At 36.5% G+C, this 16490-nt stretch overlaps 1 protein-coding gene across 2 annotated transcripts; it reads left to right on the top strand.

The window, feature by feature from the left end:
- Positions 1–219: 219 nt before the first annotated feature.
- On the top strand, positions 220–14551 carry LOC132092195 (Golgi-associated PDZ and coiled-coil motif-containing protein-like). Of its 2 annotated transcripts, XM_059498326.1 has the most exons (9): positions 220–726; positions 7040–7204; positions 9102–9125; positions 10419–10594; positions 10733–10898; positions 11985–12080; positions 12187–12351; positions 12805–12979; positions 14146–14551. In XM_059498326.1, exons 1-9 carry the CDS (start codon positions 445–447, stop codon positions 14262–14264), a joined length of 1368 nt encoding a protein of 455 aa, XP_059354309.1. In that variant the 5' UTR covers positions 220–444; the 3' UTR covers positions 14265–14551. The 2 variants fall into 2 exon arrangements, with proteins under 2 accessions (XP_059354309.1, XP_059354310.1); XM_059498327.1 differs by lacking the exon at positions 9102–9125.
- Positions 14552–16490: the final 1939 nt, after the last annotated feature.

The following is a 16490-nucleotide window of genomic DNA, read 5'->3' as shown; positions in this document are numbered from 1 at the left end:
AAGGCATTATTATTATTTCATCAAAATGTTCTCTAATACAGGATTACATAAATAAATATTACAACTATTAAACAATATTAGCAGCGTGTATAGGCATTATTAACACTTGCAAATATATTATAGAGTTAAACAACTAATAAAAGGATAATAACTACTGTATTATGCCACAGACGGTCTGCTGTAAAATTCCCACGAATCGATTCGCTCGTCTATCCACGGGCTCATCGTGTGGCAGACCAAACTAATCAATCCACGCTGCTGACTTGTACGATCTCGGATTTCCTGGTCAGATGAGAAAACACGGAAAACACATAAACAAATCATCAGTCTCACTCTATCTCAGCAGACGTCTGTTGTTAATTTAACTTAGACGGCCGGGTGATCGCACCGAGTAAAGGACTAAATTCAAGTTATCAGTGTGTTGTCCCTGTATCCGTGCTAAAGATGTCTGTGTCCGCCGGCGGTGCTGTATCTGCGGGCTCGGGCCTCTCCTCCGGTCCCGCCGCGGCTCCCGGCTCCGGTATGTCCATGTTCCGCTGGCTGGAGGTGCTGGAGAAGGAGTTTGACAAGGCGTTTGTGGACGTGGATCTGTTGCTGGGAGATATCGACCCGGATCAGGCTGATATCACATATGAGGGCCGTCAGAAGATGACCAGCCTCAGCTCGTGTTTTGCTCAGCTGTGTCACAAATCCCAAACCATCTTTCAGCTCAACCACAAACTAGAGGTGAGGAAAATAGATGGATATTTTGTAAGGTTGTTTTTCTTTCGTTTACTTACATACATTAGAACTGTATGTATTTGTCTTTTGAATGTTTCGATCTGAATGTTTAGGACTGACCCACTAGTAGTACTCTGTGTCTTAAACATTATGGCTGTTAAGTCTTTAATTATTTTATTTTGCAAAAATAGAATATAAACAGGTTCTCCGAATTTTCAGCTTCATGTTTCAGATGGATTTCGAACTACTACCAATCTAAACTCACTGAAAGTACCATGTACATATAGCTTTGGCACATAAATATAGCATTTGCTACCATATACATGGTACTTTTGGTCAGGATTCCCATGGACTTAGAAAACTTGGAAATATCAGGGATTTTTTTTAAGCGTAATTTCCACATTTGGAAAAGTAATGGAAATTCAATGTCGTGGAAATGTCCCTACGTGGTTTCAATTTTGCAATACACTGCTACATTAAATTGACTGTAAATTAAAAAAAAAAAAAAAACTGAAATGAAGCCTGCTCTATAATATTGAAAGATTACATGGATAGATGTTAACAGTGCTTCATTTGCATTCTGAATTATTCATTTGAATCCTTGTATTCTGTTTCAATAATGTTCTCTCTCATTGCGTAAACATGAGCTTTTCATTCCACGTAGCAAGCTTTTGTGCAACTTAAAAGATGACTAAATTTGACACGTAATAACAGTTTGGTGCTTTTGGTCAATAAGTAAGGCTTACAGTACAGTTAATCTGGTTATTATCGGACCATAAACCCAACAGGGTGATCAAAACCCCTACGCAAAGCAAGATGTTATGATGGACATGACTCTTGTACGTCTTGTGGATATTTTAAGCAAAGGTTTTACATTTGAATGGGAAAAATTTGGCAGTGGCTCACGTGGTAGAGTATGCGTTAGCAGCGCAAGGTTGTGGGTTCGATTCCCACGGAACACGTGTTAGGTAGGGGTGTAACGATTCACTCGTTTTCTCGATGCATCAATTACAAACCCTGTCGATTCATATGCATCGATCTTGAAACATGATTTTTGAATCGTGAATCACCGATCTTGGACAGTAATCGATTCAAAATGCTAAGAATCGAATGAATCGCGATTTCTATAGCGATTCAATGCTTTCAAAATGTATACACATTAAATTACTACACGCACGAATTAATGGAGACCTTGAAGAGTGTTCGTGAATCATCTGTCCTTCACACGCTCCACTGTTAACCGACTGAGACTGTCACAGGATTGCGCTCGCTTTTAAACAATGAGGATGAACCGAATATACGAAGGAAACTTTTAAAATTAACCACAGCATTAACAACGACCTTGAAATAAGAGCGCGAGATTTATCTGATAATCAGATGCATGAAAGTAGCGTTTGTTTCATTAGCAAACAGACATCTGGCGCTTTTCTCTCAGAATCATTCGCTGATGGAGAGGAAAAGTTAAATAGAGATGAAGACGTTTTCACACTGAAAGAGAAGCGATCTCGCTCTCATAGACGTGCCAGGCTATATCTGCAGCTAAACTGAATAAAAGCAGAATGAACAGATTAAACAAAAAAAAACCCACAAACAATTTATGAATGATGCAGTGCTAATTGACATTTAAAGTATATTTTCTACCTTATTCTGTGCAGAAAATTTAAATAATTGCTAATTAAATGTAGCCTATATAAAACTCATAATCATAAAATTGCCATTAGGAAAAAAATATTGATTACAAATGATTGATTATTGTCCAGCAGTGTATTTGATTTATTACAGCTAATTAAAAGTAATTAAAAAAGAAGATAATTCCTTGTAAAAAAAAAAAAAATAATAATAATAATAATTATTATTATTATTATTAATATTATATAGGCTACATACATAAAATGATTGTATTTGACATTTCTGTCACTTCTGAAATTATGGCTACGCCCCTGGTGTGACAAAATGTTAGCTTATACATAATACTCTTTAAGCTCTTTTTTAAAAACTTAGCTTACATACATTTTTACGTATGCCATGTGGCATCATTAAACTAGCATTTAACAATGGACAAAAGTTTTTTTTTTTTTTTTTTCCTAACCTATGGTTCTCTAACCATAAATGCTACTGTAATTTGCCCCTGACTAAGCATTTAAAGAATTTAGTAGAAGCATTTAAATAATCCCGTGAATGCACTTAAAGAATGCAGAATCGAATCGTTATAATCGAATCGAATCGAATTTAATTGTGAATCGAATCGAATTGAATCGTTCTAAATTTGCAAAAATCGTTCTTGAATCGAATCGAAAACCTATGAATCGTAATCGAATCGAATCGCTGCCTTGCCAAAGATTCACAGCCTTAGTGTTAGGTAAAAACTGTTAGCCTGAATGCACTGTAAGTTGCTTTGGATAAAAGTGTCTGCTAAATGCTTAAATTTAAATGAGCTTCCTTGTATTGTCTAAATAAACCGGATAGCTGGTTAACTCATTTAATTTAATGGCCTGTTATGTTCTCTTCAGTCAGTATGCTCGTCACTTCATGTAGGCTGTCTGATAAATAATGCATGTGTCCTTAGAAATTAATGCACTTGGTGTTTTTATTTATTTAATTTTTCTCTGGACACACAGATGGCAGTATCTGAATGTCAACTGCATAAACAAACAATATATGTTGCCAGTTCAGTAGCAGGTTTCTTTATCCACAGGAAATGCTTTACATATGGTGCAAATTGTGTTGGTGTAGTCACAAAACTAGGTGGACGGCATATAAAAACCTGTTAAACCTGTTTAGGCAATACCAGACTGGCCATTCTCCTATTTAAACTAACTGCAGTGTATCACATAAATGATCCCTTACCTTTAACAACAGCATAACATGCACTTATGTGCCAGGTCATGTTTGTATTAAGGATTGTTGCCGTTGAGCTCCGCTATCCTGTGATTTTTCTGTCACACAGTTTGGATAATTGGCATCTTGTCTGTGTGTTAGCAGACTCTGGCTTCTCAGGGGACCAGCTCGGGTTAATCAGTTTTTCCCACCACTTTTCAAATCTGTTAATGGCTCTTTATCAAAGCTTACAGTCCAATTTGAAAAGCAGGAAAATCTTTCACAAGGGAATCGTCTTTGCTGTGGAGAAATCACTTGAGTCCTGCAGATAAAATAACAAATAACAGGTTCTCAACTGAAGTGACTAGTGGTCGACCGATAAAAGTTTTTGCAGCCGATGCCGATATCTTGGAAATAAAAGAAATAAAAAAAACAACAACAGGGCACTCAGTATTCTGAGAAGTTTGTGTGCATTGGGAATCATATTTTTCAAATAAAGCCAGGGTAATAATCATATTACAAACAGCACACAGTGAAAATGACATGAATATTACAGTGGGCAAATGCATAAAGCGCAGCATAATTTGAAATCACAAGTTTAAAGTTTAAAACATTAAATTCACACAAATTAACATGTGATCATACTGGATACACATGCACACTTCACAAGATCTCCCAGCTGGACTTTTTTCCAGGATTTGTGATATTAAATGTTCATTAGTCGTTCAAAGATTTGTTTAAATGATATATATATGCATATTTGCTTAATGCTGACGGCAAACAAGAAAGTATTATAATGTTTCCCTATTACTAATAATATAAAAGCAATTGTTATAATAGTTTTTGTGTACATTAATTCCTTAGTTTAAACCATTTTATCTGATTATTAAACAGACTTCTATAACCGTATAAGACAGAACTGCTAACAATGGTGAACAAGAGGGAGAATGTGAGCACTGTGTGCTAAGGTGATTATCGGTCGATGCCGATATTTGCAAAATGGCAAATATTTGCCGATATTACGGTCGACCACTAGTAGTGACTCACCAGTATATTTGTGTGGGAGGCTGAACTTCAAATAACACCGTGGTGTTAACATTGTACTAGTCCAAAACCATTAGCATTGGTGTTCCAGAAAAAAAAAAACTTTGCTAGAAAATACACCAACATGACTTGTTATAGTCAAAATGAAACTGCATGTCATCCCATAATGTGATGCATTGCTGAAAGGGATTTATTATACCAGTTAATTTTTTGTCATGTCGAATGATGTTTTTAGTGGGGGTGCCTTAAAAAGTGTGCTTTGCATTAGCTATTTAAAAGTTTTCATAGCAAATATATTTCTGAAAATGTCGTGTTCGGAAATGAATGCCATTTAAAACATTGCCAATACAGAAATGAACATTCAGATAGATGTTTTTGCTTTCTGCATTGCGTCATTTACTTTTTCTGCGTCTTAAAGTTGTGCTGAAACAGAAGCAGCAACAGATTTTGTGATGCATATTTCAGTAAAATGGATTATTAAAAAATAAAACAATAAAAAGTAATGGTTCTGGCCATGGTTCTATCCGTAAGTTGTTGACTGGATGCAGCCAGATCTGAATGTGAGCTTGTAGACGACTGTAAAAATGGACCTTGTTTAGGCAGACTATATAATTTGAGAAATCCAGCAAACGTCACCAGAGAGTGAAGTCTGTAGTTTCACTGGAAGATCAAATTTGTTTAAAAAAAAAACGTTATCACAATTAGATAAAAAAAAAACAAGCATTTAAAATGTTCATAATTCATATTAATGCTGACTATATTTAAAGTGATAAATCAGTCTTAATAATTTTACAAACATGGATTAAGACAGTAAATAGGGTAAATTTTGGTTTTCGTGCTGACTTCATCTACTCCTGTGATGTCATTTTCCAAAGGATCCTCACAAATATCTGTACCAAACACCCTCTCTGAAGGCTGCTACTGTATGAAAGTTCTTGGCCTGCCACAATGAGGCATTTTTCTCTAGTCTTAGGCTGCATGCTCACACTGAACTCCCTTGAATCAGACTCAGTTGCATTGTTAAGTTCAGGGAAGATATTTGGTTTCGCTAGTAGAAGTGTTGTTACAGAGTATATGGAGTTACTAGCATTTTAAAGTAGACCATGTCAGTTTTTATTGCGAGGGGCTGCAGTGGAAATCTAAAATATTCAGAGTGGCCGTTGGTTTCAGATTCACTTCTCTTGCTGCCCTTGTTTCAGAACAACTACTGACAGATAATTGAACCTTCTCTGCTGTGTTGCTGCTGAATATGAGAGTCCCTCAGCTAACCTTGGCTATCCAGCAGAGACGGGGCGCATAAATAAATGAGAGGTTCTTTTATGAGAGGACATTTATTTCTGTTCTTCATGCAGCTTCCTTACTTAAGCTGATTGAGCTGCTTTCTAATGGCAGAGCCTTTCAATGGGGCACGGGATGTCATTATTCACCAGGGCTGCGGTTGTTGATGAGCGTGTCAGATGAGAGTATGCTCTTCTGAAGGGAAGCGGAAACTTAATGAACAGTTTTGAAAAAAAAAAAGAAGCTTTTATGCTTAGGATAAACCTAGGATGAATGAAATGTGACTTTGTACAGATTTGTTGGCATATCAGTGGATCAGAAAAAAACAAAAAACTCAGTCCAAACGACATTCATATGACATTCTCAATTTTAAATCAAATTTTTCCAATGATTTTCGAACAGTGAGATTGAATTTCAAGTAGTTTCTTGTATCATTCAGGACTGTAACGTCATATGCAAATTCTCAATTAATGTAGGGAATGGACATGCATGAGTGTGTAAGTTATGTAATGCCTCATAAGACATTCAGATGTTCAGTTTTCCGCCCTCTCATTTTAAAGGAATAGTTCAAACAAAAATAAAAGAAAAAATACCAAAGATTGTACTCACACTCACGTCTTCCAAGATGTAGATGAGTTTGTTTCTTCGTCAGAACAGATTTGGAGAAATTTAGCATTACTTGCTCACCAGTGGATCCTCTGCAGTGAATGGGTGCCGTCAGAATAAGAGTTCAAACAGCTGATGAAAACATAACAATAATCACAAATAATCCACACCACTTCAGTCCATCAGTTAATGTCTTGTGAAGTGAAAAGCTGCATGTTTGTAAAAAACACATGCATCGTTAAGATGTTTTTCAGTAAATTTTCATTTTTTAATGAACTATTCCTTTAAAAGGACTCAAGCTAGGATCGAACTAGAGTCGTTCACATAGCTCAACCTGCCTGAAGACTTGCACTAATTGCTAGTCCAGAGTCTAGTCCCTCAAAAAGCCCCAAATTGCAGTTTGATTGTTAGCATAAAATTGGTCTCCATTTTCGTAAATCTTTAATCTGCCTGCTCTATTCTGGATTGGAGAAAGATGGGTCAATACTTCATATGCAGACACTACTTGAGTCTGCACAAGTATGATTTATGATTCTTGGATGACTCCGTGTGTGCGTGTGTGTGTGCGCTTCAGGCTCAGTTGGTGGACCTGCGGTCGGAGCTGACAGATGTCCAGTCGGAGAAAGCTGTGGTGGAGGAGGTGGTTCATGAACAGCTTCTTCAACTCCACGCCATGCAGCTCAAACTCCAAGCCAAAGGCGGACAGGCGGTCGACTCGGACTCCATCAAGGACAGGATGGTGAGCACAACACCAGATTCCTACAAATGTAGCAGAACCAAGACATTTATTGTTGTGACACTAATGGAGGAATTTGCTTCCATTGGGGTGTCAGTGAGGCCTCTGATGTTAGAAGATTAAGATGAACTAGTTGAGTGGGATTTTGAACAAGCCAATCAATTTTTTCCAGGCCCATCTCAAAAAAGCATTAATTGATCAACCATGAGCCTGGTTTGCATACAGTACTATTATCATGCCGTTGAGCTAACAAACCACAGACTATCAATGTGTGCTGTAGGTTTAGTTTTCCATTCACTAGAATCGATTTCCATTCACTAGCCTCAACCATCTCTATGTGCGAATTCCGAATTCCGTTTCCGGTTCCACCTAACGGTTCCGGTTCTGATTCCGGTTCTACAATTATTAAACAATTATTAAGAAATAGTGGTAAGGAAAAATGCACAATACTCAACTACTCAATGCTCAATACTGTTTATAACTTACTGTCAACTTAATTTAAAGGTTGGCAATGTCAAAATGCAACATATATTACAGTGTACAGATCTTCATAAGTAGGGTTCTGGATTCATTTAAATGAACTATGTTTTTTACTAATTTACCTTCACTGAATGTAGCGTTGCTGGAAGGTAGTAAGTAATGCTGAGTAATGCTAGTCCATCAATCAGCATGTGTTTCAAAGTTGATGTTTTTTACACTATCAATAACATTTTGCTTTTCAAGCAGGAATAAGCTTGTTGGCCAAATAGTCCCTTGAGGGCTAAAATTAACTTTTTCTATCATAAATATAATGCAATTTAGTGGCGGCAGGTGCAGCGCGCTGCCGTTAAATGTACAGTCAGACAAAACGATGTGCAGTTATCAAAGACGCGAGTGCACATACAGTCGTGGGAAACAATGTGTTCGACAATTAAAGACAGGACAGCGCAACGAGTTTGTGGATGCGCCACGCGTCATTGGAATCAATGTGCTCAGTAATTAAAGAGGCAGGGGGCCTGTCTGTTATTCGGTTCGTGACGTCCTTTACGGCAGCGGTTCTCAATTCCAGTCCTCGCGCCCCACTGCTCTGCATATTTTGCACGTTTCTCTTTGTTAACACACCTGATTCAGATAATCAGCTCGTTAGAAATGAACTCCGTTCATGAACTGTGTTCCAATTGTTCATTGCTCCCTACTCCCTGAGCAGGGGAAATCTGTTGAAGTTTACCTCACATCGAAACATTCATTCACTGATTTGTGCTGTGCAGCGTCTTTAAACATGGACAACTGTGACATCATATACCTCTGTAAATCAATACAATTTAAATTCACGTCTTGCACACTTTAATGCACTTTGATTGGAACATATAGCTACGTTCGCTTCGAACTGGAATCATGGCTGAATATCCTGTGATGTCCACTTCGCAGGGCACTTATGTTCGAATAGAACAAATGTCTGAAGCGCTAAGAGAAACGTTCAAAATGTGCAAAGCAGTGGGGCGCGAGGACTGCAATTGAGAACCGCTGCTTTACGGGAAACGCCGAATATTCAGTACACCGGCGCAAGGCTGCTCACAGCGCTTGGTCACGTGTTGCACCAGAACCGTTTTCGGAACCGAAACTTAGAAATTGCTCACGGTTCCGGTTCTTTTCAAAGAACAAAAGGTTTTCGGTTCCCATCCCTACTTTTGACTGTGTAGCATAGCTGTTTCATTTGATGGTCTTGTCGTAATTATGGTATCTTTGTATAATCAGCTGTAATGAACACTAACAGGCTCTCTGGTTGGGTTGGCACTCTTCTCTGTGTTCCTGACTTAACCCTGCTGATGTAAGGATGAACGATGATGCTTCTGTTACCGGCCTTCCTGTTTAACCCTACTTCTCTAACCTTTGACCCTCTGTTTTTCTTCTCAATCTGAAGCCTGTGCCTTCAGTGGAGGACAAGGTAAGTTTTGCATTGTTTTGAGTCCGTGTGTGTCCCGTCTAACTCCACTTTTTCCCTCTGTTACTGCTGCCTGCTTTAACCATCCCTAATGAACAACTGTGATCTTTTTGTGTACTAGTAGATTAACAGCTAGAGGTGAGAGATATATTGGTGGCCGATATATTGTTCGCTGAAACCTTGGAAAATTGAACCAGCTGATGGAGTTCAAATGAAAACGATAAACAACCAGTATCGCCCACCACAAGCTGTTGAGTGCGGTCATTTCTGGTAATGGGCGAAATTTTGTGGGCAATATCCAGTATTTATTTTAAATAGGAATCTGGGTGATCGTGAGTTTCACATGAGGGCGAAAATGTTTCTTTCCTAGATTTCGCTCAAGTTCAAGTTGGTCACACAGATTCATCACATTGATTAAGAGAAAGCTGCTTGGTTTGAAAGTGACTCGCGGCATTTTTGCCAATCGACATTTTTTGCCTGCAAAATTTCACTTAAATATCAGGAATGAGACCACACGTTTAGTTGGTGCTTTAGTCGACTGATATCAGTCCTGAAGTTCATTTTTGGGACATGGCTAATGCTAGATGTGTCTTTTTTCACTCCAGGAGTTGTAACAAATGAAGAGATGTCATTCAAGTGGCTTCATTTCACACTATTGGTGAACTCGTAGTAATTATGATGTTAAATCTACATTTGTTACAATTCTCTTTTCTGTGCCCACATTTAGTGGTACGTTTAAGATAGAGTGTTTGTTTGTCATGTGATCTCGCCTGTCATATGTACTGTTGTGAAGTAGGTCTACTGTTTCTTGTCTTATTGGGCAACACTTTGGAAAGGCTGTTAATGACAGTGATTTGATGCGACTCTGGTGATGGGATGACGTTTGGGATGTATCGATACACTGAACTCCCGATGCAATTTCCTTGGTTACTGCTGTAAACAAAGCAGAACAGTGCTTATGAACACTGCTTTAATATGAAAATGAAAGTCACATGACATGTGGCCAAGTACGGTGTCCCATACTCAGAATTTGTGCTCTGCATTTAACCCATCCAAGTGCACACACACATCAGTAAGTAGTGAACCCCTCAGAGATTCATTCATATAAAGTCCTACCCCACAACTGTATCACGAATGGTGTAATATCTCAACTGATTAGATATATATGTTCACATGTTTGTATCGATATTTAACTGGCTCACTGTGCATCGATACATCCCTAGAGTGTACGTACATGGTCAGAAGCTTTGGTGCTCAACTGCTCACCTCTCGTCTTTGTTTGATTACATGTCACAGGAGAAGGAACTGGAGGCCAGTAAGAAGGAAAAAGTGAAGGAGGCCAAGTTGGAGGCAGAAGTGAAGATGTTGAAGAAAGAGAACGAGGCCCTCCGCAGGCACATTGCAGTACTACAGGCTGAGGTGTACGGAGCCAGACTGGCGGCCAAGTATCTGGACAAAGAGCTGGCTGGGAGGTAAGAGAAAGCATAGTTCATCTGTTCGGATTGACCATTATCTGGGTGTCATGTGGCGATTTCTTCCACATAAAGAGCCACGATTGGCACAGAGCTCTGGGTGTCAGTTTAAACCTGAATGCTCTTTATTTTATTCAGAGTGCAGCAGATCCAGTTGCTCGGGCGAGACATGAAAGGACCAGCTCATGACAAACTGTGGAACCAGCTTGAAGCTGAGATTCACCTGCACCGCCACAAAACAGTGATCCGAGCCTGCAGGGGGCGCAACGATCCCAAAAAACCCTTGCCATCACCTGTGGGGCATGTAAGACAACACATTCAGTTTATTTACAAGTTGGTAAAACTGCATGCAGAAGGTGAACTTGAGGTACATCAGAGTCAACTTTGACTAGACAAGTGTATGATGTGCCTTTAGGGAATTTCATCCCAAAATCAATATGAGAAGTAATTTTTTAAATTTATTTCAGGGTTATTATTGCTAACTAAAGCCATAAAAAACATGAACAGAAATACAAAACCTAAATGAAACAAAATAGAAAAAAAATCAAAACTTATTTTCAGTTAGGTGCCATCTCAACATTTCTTATTTTCATTTCCCTTAAGTACTAAAAGAACTAAAACAAAACAAAATTTAAAAAAAATGAAAACAGAAAATAAAATTAGTAAAATAACAAAAACTATAGTAGTGTATCAAAAATTATACTGAAATAACATAGATTTTTTTTAAACAAGAAATAAAATTTTGCATTAAACAATAAAATAAAATGAAATTATTTAATTTATAATATTCATTTCAAAATCAGTCACCACTGATAAGCTTCTACTAAATATATTGTAGAAACGTAATTTTCTGTAAAGTTGTATCGTGAAAACCGCTATACAAATAAACTAAAAAATAATAATAATATTGATTTTAAAAATAAAATGTTAAGGCCATTAAGATTTTTTTGCTCTGGCAATCAAGAATCTTGAAAATTGTATTTAAATGTTAATATTGACTTACATTTAAAAGCATATTATATATTTACATGTAAAAGTCTTTAAAATGTTATATTTAAATTATTAATATATTTTGGATATATTTAATATTAAGATTTTGCAAATATTGACAGTAAAAATTACATTTAAACTGATATAACATTTTTAGTCTTTAGTCTTTTATGAAAATAAATATAATAAATATACTATATAATACCAGTCACGAGAATGAGATTTTTCCACAGTACAGCTGGCTACTATAAATATGAAAATAATGTCACAATATAAATAATACACTAGTCTATGTAATAAGCATAATTATTTATATGCTATTTTGTTTGTTTGATTTAGTGGTGAACTATATTCCTGTGATTCGTTCCTGATTCTGTATATTTAATATTTGCCTCTCCAGGACACAGATTCTCTAAAAAAGTCCCAGGGAGTCGGCCCTATACGCAAAGTGGTATTGACCAAAGAAGATCATGAAGGACTTGGCATCTCCATTACCGTGAGTTCAACCGATTTGATATTATATGCATGCTAATTCATCTGGATTCAATGGATGAATCGTAGATCAAAGTCCTGATTTGATGTTTGCATTGGAATTTATACAGGGCGGGAAAGAGCATGGTGTTCCCATCCTCATCTCCGAAATCCACCCCACCCAGCCTGCAGAGCGCTGCGGAGGACTGCATGTGGGAGATGCCATCTTAGCCGTCAACAACATCAACCTAAGAGACGCAAAGCACAAAGAGGCCGTCACCATCCTCTCACAGCAGGTGAGAGCAGCCCGGCGAGGGGGCTGTCAGATCAGGAATAACATATCACCTGTAACTTATTATTAGAACCATGTTCAAATCCCATCCTAACACTTGCAAAGAACCTCCCAAAGGTTAAGACGTTCTTTAATTGGGCTTGTGAGGTGTAATTACTAATGGTTTGAATAAAACATAACCGTTTAAAAGAATAGTTCACCCCAAATTGTCATTTCCTCATGTTGTTCCAAACCCATTTGACTTCTTTTCTGTTAAACACAAAAACTGGTCACTCTTTCCAGTTTAATGAAAGTGAATGAGGACTTAATAAATCATAAGTGGTTTATATGACTCGTGCAGATGCCTTCTGAAGTCATATGATAGCTCTCTGTGAGCATCCAAAGGTTATATTTACCTCCCGTTACAAACACAACTGACATGTTTACACACATTCACAGGGTTTTTTTTTCTCTGCAGAGAGGGGAAATCGAGTTTGAGGTGGTTTACGTGGCTCCAGAGGTGGACTCTGATGATGATAACGTGGAGTATGAAGATGACAGCGGTCACCGCTACCGTCTGTACCTGGACGAGCTGGAGGAGGCGTCAGCAGCCAGTCACAACAATGGCACTGCTGACCCCGCTCCCCTACAAGGCAAGTGCATCAATTAATTAACAGCTTTTTACAGCATTTATTAATCTGTGTAAACTTTATAAGTATACTGGTGTTCATTCTTTGTTTGCTCACAATATATTAATATTGCACTGTAATTTATTTAGTACATTGTTGTTATTTATCCTTAATACTAAGACTATGAATATGAATAAATAATTAATGCTACAATAATATTAATGTTACTTTCAAATAAACGTTTAAATCTATGTAAATTAATAAATATGCCATTGTTGTATTTCAGCTTATACTATTGTTCATTGTCAATTCATGGTTATGATTTTTTTTATTAATAATAAATATCTTTTATCTTTCATGCTAATATATGGCAATAAGACAAATAAGAATGAATGAATAAATATTATGATATATAAAATAATGCTAACTAGTAATATTAAAGTTCATTTAAAATACAACTTGAAACATTCAAGATTTATTAGTAAAAAGTCATATTAACCTGTTATTTACTGTTAATTTTAATATATATATATATATATATATATATATATATATATATATATATATATATATATATATATATATATAAGAAAGTATCTTATGCTCTAAAAGGCTGCATTTATTTGATCAAAAATATTGTAAAGCAGTAATATTGTTTTAACATTTTAATAAAACTGTAATATTATGAAATATTATTACAATTTAGAATAACATTTTACCATTTTAGTATATTAGGAAATGTTATTTCTTCCTGTGACGCAAAGCTGAATTTTCTGCATCATTACTCCAGTCTTCAGTGTCACATGATCCTTCATTCTAATATGCTGATTTGCTGCTCAAGAAACATTTCTCCTTATTATTATTATTATTATTATTAATGTTGAGAAATGCTGTACTGCTTAATATTGTTCTGGAAAGCGTGATACATTTTTAGTATTCTTTTATAAATGGAAAGTTTAAAATAACAGCATTCATAAATCTATTTACTTTCACTTTTGATCAGTTTTAATAAAAGTATAAATTACTTTCCCCCCGAAAAATTTAATTCTTACTGTCCCAAAATGTTTGCACTGTACTATATGCAGTGATAATGTTATAGTCTATACAGTAGTTTAATTATAAAAACCAAAGCCTAATGGTAAATTGTGAATCTGATCTAAACTGACCAATAGTTTTCTTTCTTCTCACAGCTGTAGGGAAGCACTTAGTGAACAACAGAACCGAGAACGGAGATGCTGCCTTGTCCAGTGAATGTCCCTCAGACGACAAGACCTCCAAGACAGCAGAGACTGCAGAAAGTTCCTCTTAGAGCTCCAGACAAACAGAAGGATCCTGGAGATGAGAGACCAGAAAGAGATCAAATCTGCACGTGTATAATATGTAACATACCAGATTCTTCATTGTTTATGCCGTTTGGAGAACAGACTACTTCAGCGTCCACTGGAAATAGATGAACCACTGAGAGAAGAGGACATAATGTTACTCAGTGGCCACAAAGGATTGTTTGCAAATGTATGTCACCATCTTGCTTTATGGTTGTAAAGAAACTATGACAATTTACACAGACAAGTAAAGTGATAGGATGTAATTATATAATATAGGAGTTGATTTCCTCTTTTATGTAACCTCTCTGTGCATTTAATAACCTTCCATAGGTGAGCTGAATATGAGGTCTAATGTAGGGCTCCGACTTTAATGATTTACTCTTCTTCTCTTGTATTGAAATAGATGGATATAGCAATGAGTTACAATTTGCTCAGAATGTATGCACATTGTTTTTAACCTCTCTGTTTTAGCCTGATGTGATCCTGTACTTAGCTGTCCTCTGCTCTAAACTAAAGCAAAGGCAAACAGAAGGATGCTGCTTCCTGATTTGCTCACATGGTGGTCAGTAGGTGACGGGGACAGAAACGACACAGCATGTTTTACTAATAGTAAACATCCATATGCTTTCATTTTATTGCATACTTCAAGAACAGAAGTGGAGAGGTGCCATTCAGTTAGTCCAAAATAAATTTTGGGGTGGATTTAATAGAATCGAGGTCATGCAGAAAATACTAATTATTGTTCCTAAAATTAAACATTATTTTCTTCATTAAAAAAAAATAAGTTCCTTTTTTTCATTTTAATTTATTTTAGGGTGAAATGTGACCAAGACGTTTCTTGACAGCTTTTATGATATCCACCCTTACATGTCTATCAAGGTATTTTTAAACCTCTTTACTGAACAATGTCCATCTATAGCTGATCATGCCATTGAACCTACTGTATTAACAGTGTCTGTGGAAAAGATACTGATATGAACTGATTAGGGAAGTGTACTTGCATTTTTACACAGAGATGTAACATAGTGTTTAATCCAAGACAATTTACTCTTTATATTCTGTGAAAGAAAAAAACATAAGTGTAAAGAAATTGAGGATGATGATTCTCAACAACTAACTTGCCCTATATTCATTCTCAGTAGAGTTGGCTGTAGTGCCTCAAAATCTGTGAATTGTAAGATTATTACTGTTAGATCACTAGAGTTCTTGTAATCATCAGTGTTGCTTTCCTACCATTGAGTTATTTAACATATCACTTTCTCAATCTGTTCTCTCACTAGCATTTTCAGAAAGGTGTTTATCACATTCTCGCCATTTAATGCTCTCTTCTGAATGTCTGTACGTTGATTACTCTATATTTAAATAAAACATATGGGCTGCATAGCAATAAAACATTCCTTAGACAATTGCTGTAATTGTCTCAGGTGTTTGTAGATGTTAGGCAGATGAGGGCAGTCGGGACAATCAGCTCATTAGCCGTAAGGTCTTTTCTTCTCAGTATGTTTGCTGGTTCAGTGGACTGTTGTTAGTTTTATTTTCTTGTTACTGATCTTGGTAGATGATTTGTGAGATGAAATGCTTCCCACACTGCCAGGGCATGGCACCGCACAGATAAAACTTTGACATGGAGGAACATTTCTCCTTTTTATTTCTCATTTTTATAGCCAATCTTTTTTTGTGATTTCTTTTCTGTTAACTCTGTTTTTCCAGTTTCATGGGAAATGTCATAGGGAGATTGGGAATAAATGTTCCACGTGTAGTTATTGTATGACATGCAATGTTTCAATAAACATAAATTGATTTGCCCAGATCATTGTGTTTTGTTGGGGTGCAGTTGCAGTAACTGATTTAAACGTGAGGTGGCAGCACGGCTTAACATAACCATAGACTGTATAAAAACAAGTACGTGCTGTTATATTCGATTCGTAAAATTGACGTTCATCTTGCAATTATCGTTTTACATAAGTAAAAGTCTGGATGATAATACTGCGGGAAAAAGTTGAAAGTTAAATACACACTAAACGGTTGCGGCAGAAGCGATGCGCTCATGAATATTAATTACGTAACGTGACGTTCGCCCAAATGGAATATCCAAGTTAACTTTAAACTTTTATTTACTATTTAATTTTAATATATGCATTATAATATAATATATGATTTTGCGCCTTATGAAGGTAATGAAAGCAGCGTAATACCGACCTTATTAATAT

Source organism: Carassius carassius, chromosome 18 (genome assembly GCF_963082965.1).
Source record: "Carassius carassius chromosome 18, fCarCar2.1, whole genome shotgun sequence".
NCBI classification, from domain to species: domain Eukaryota; kingdom Metazoa; phylum Chordata; class Actinopteri; order Cypriniformes; family Cyprinidae; genus Carassius; species Carassius carassius.
This window is presented reverse-complemented; position numbering and strand designations above follow the sequence as displayed.

Bases quoted from the DNA above. Each gene is read 5' to 3' on its own strand.
- LOC132092195 (XM_059498326.1), top strand. From the start codon at position 445: ATGTCTGTGTCCGCCGGCGGTGCTGTATCTGCGGGCTCGGGCCTCTCC. The intron at 7,205-9,101 runs GTGAGCACAACA...CTCAATCTGAAG, and splicing joins ACTCCATCAAGGACAGGATG to CCTGTGCCTTCAGTGGAGGA. The intron at 10,595-10,732 runs GTAAGAGAAAGC...TATTTTATTCAG, and splicing joins GACAAAGAGCTGGCTGGGAG to AGTGCAGCAGATCCAGTTGC.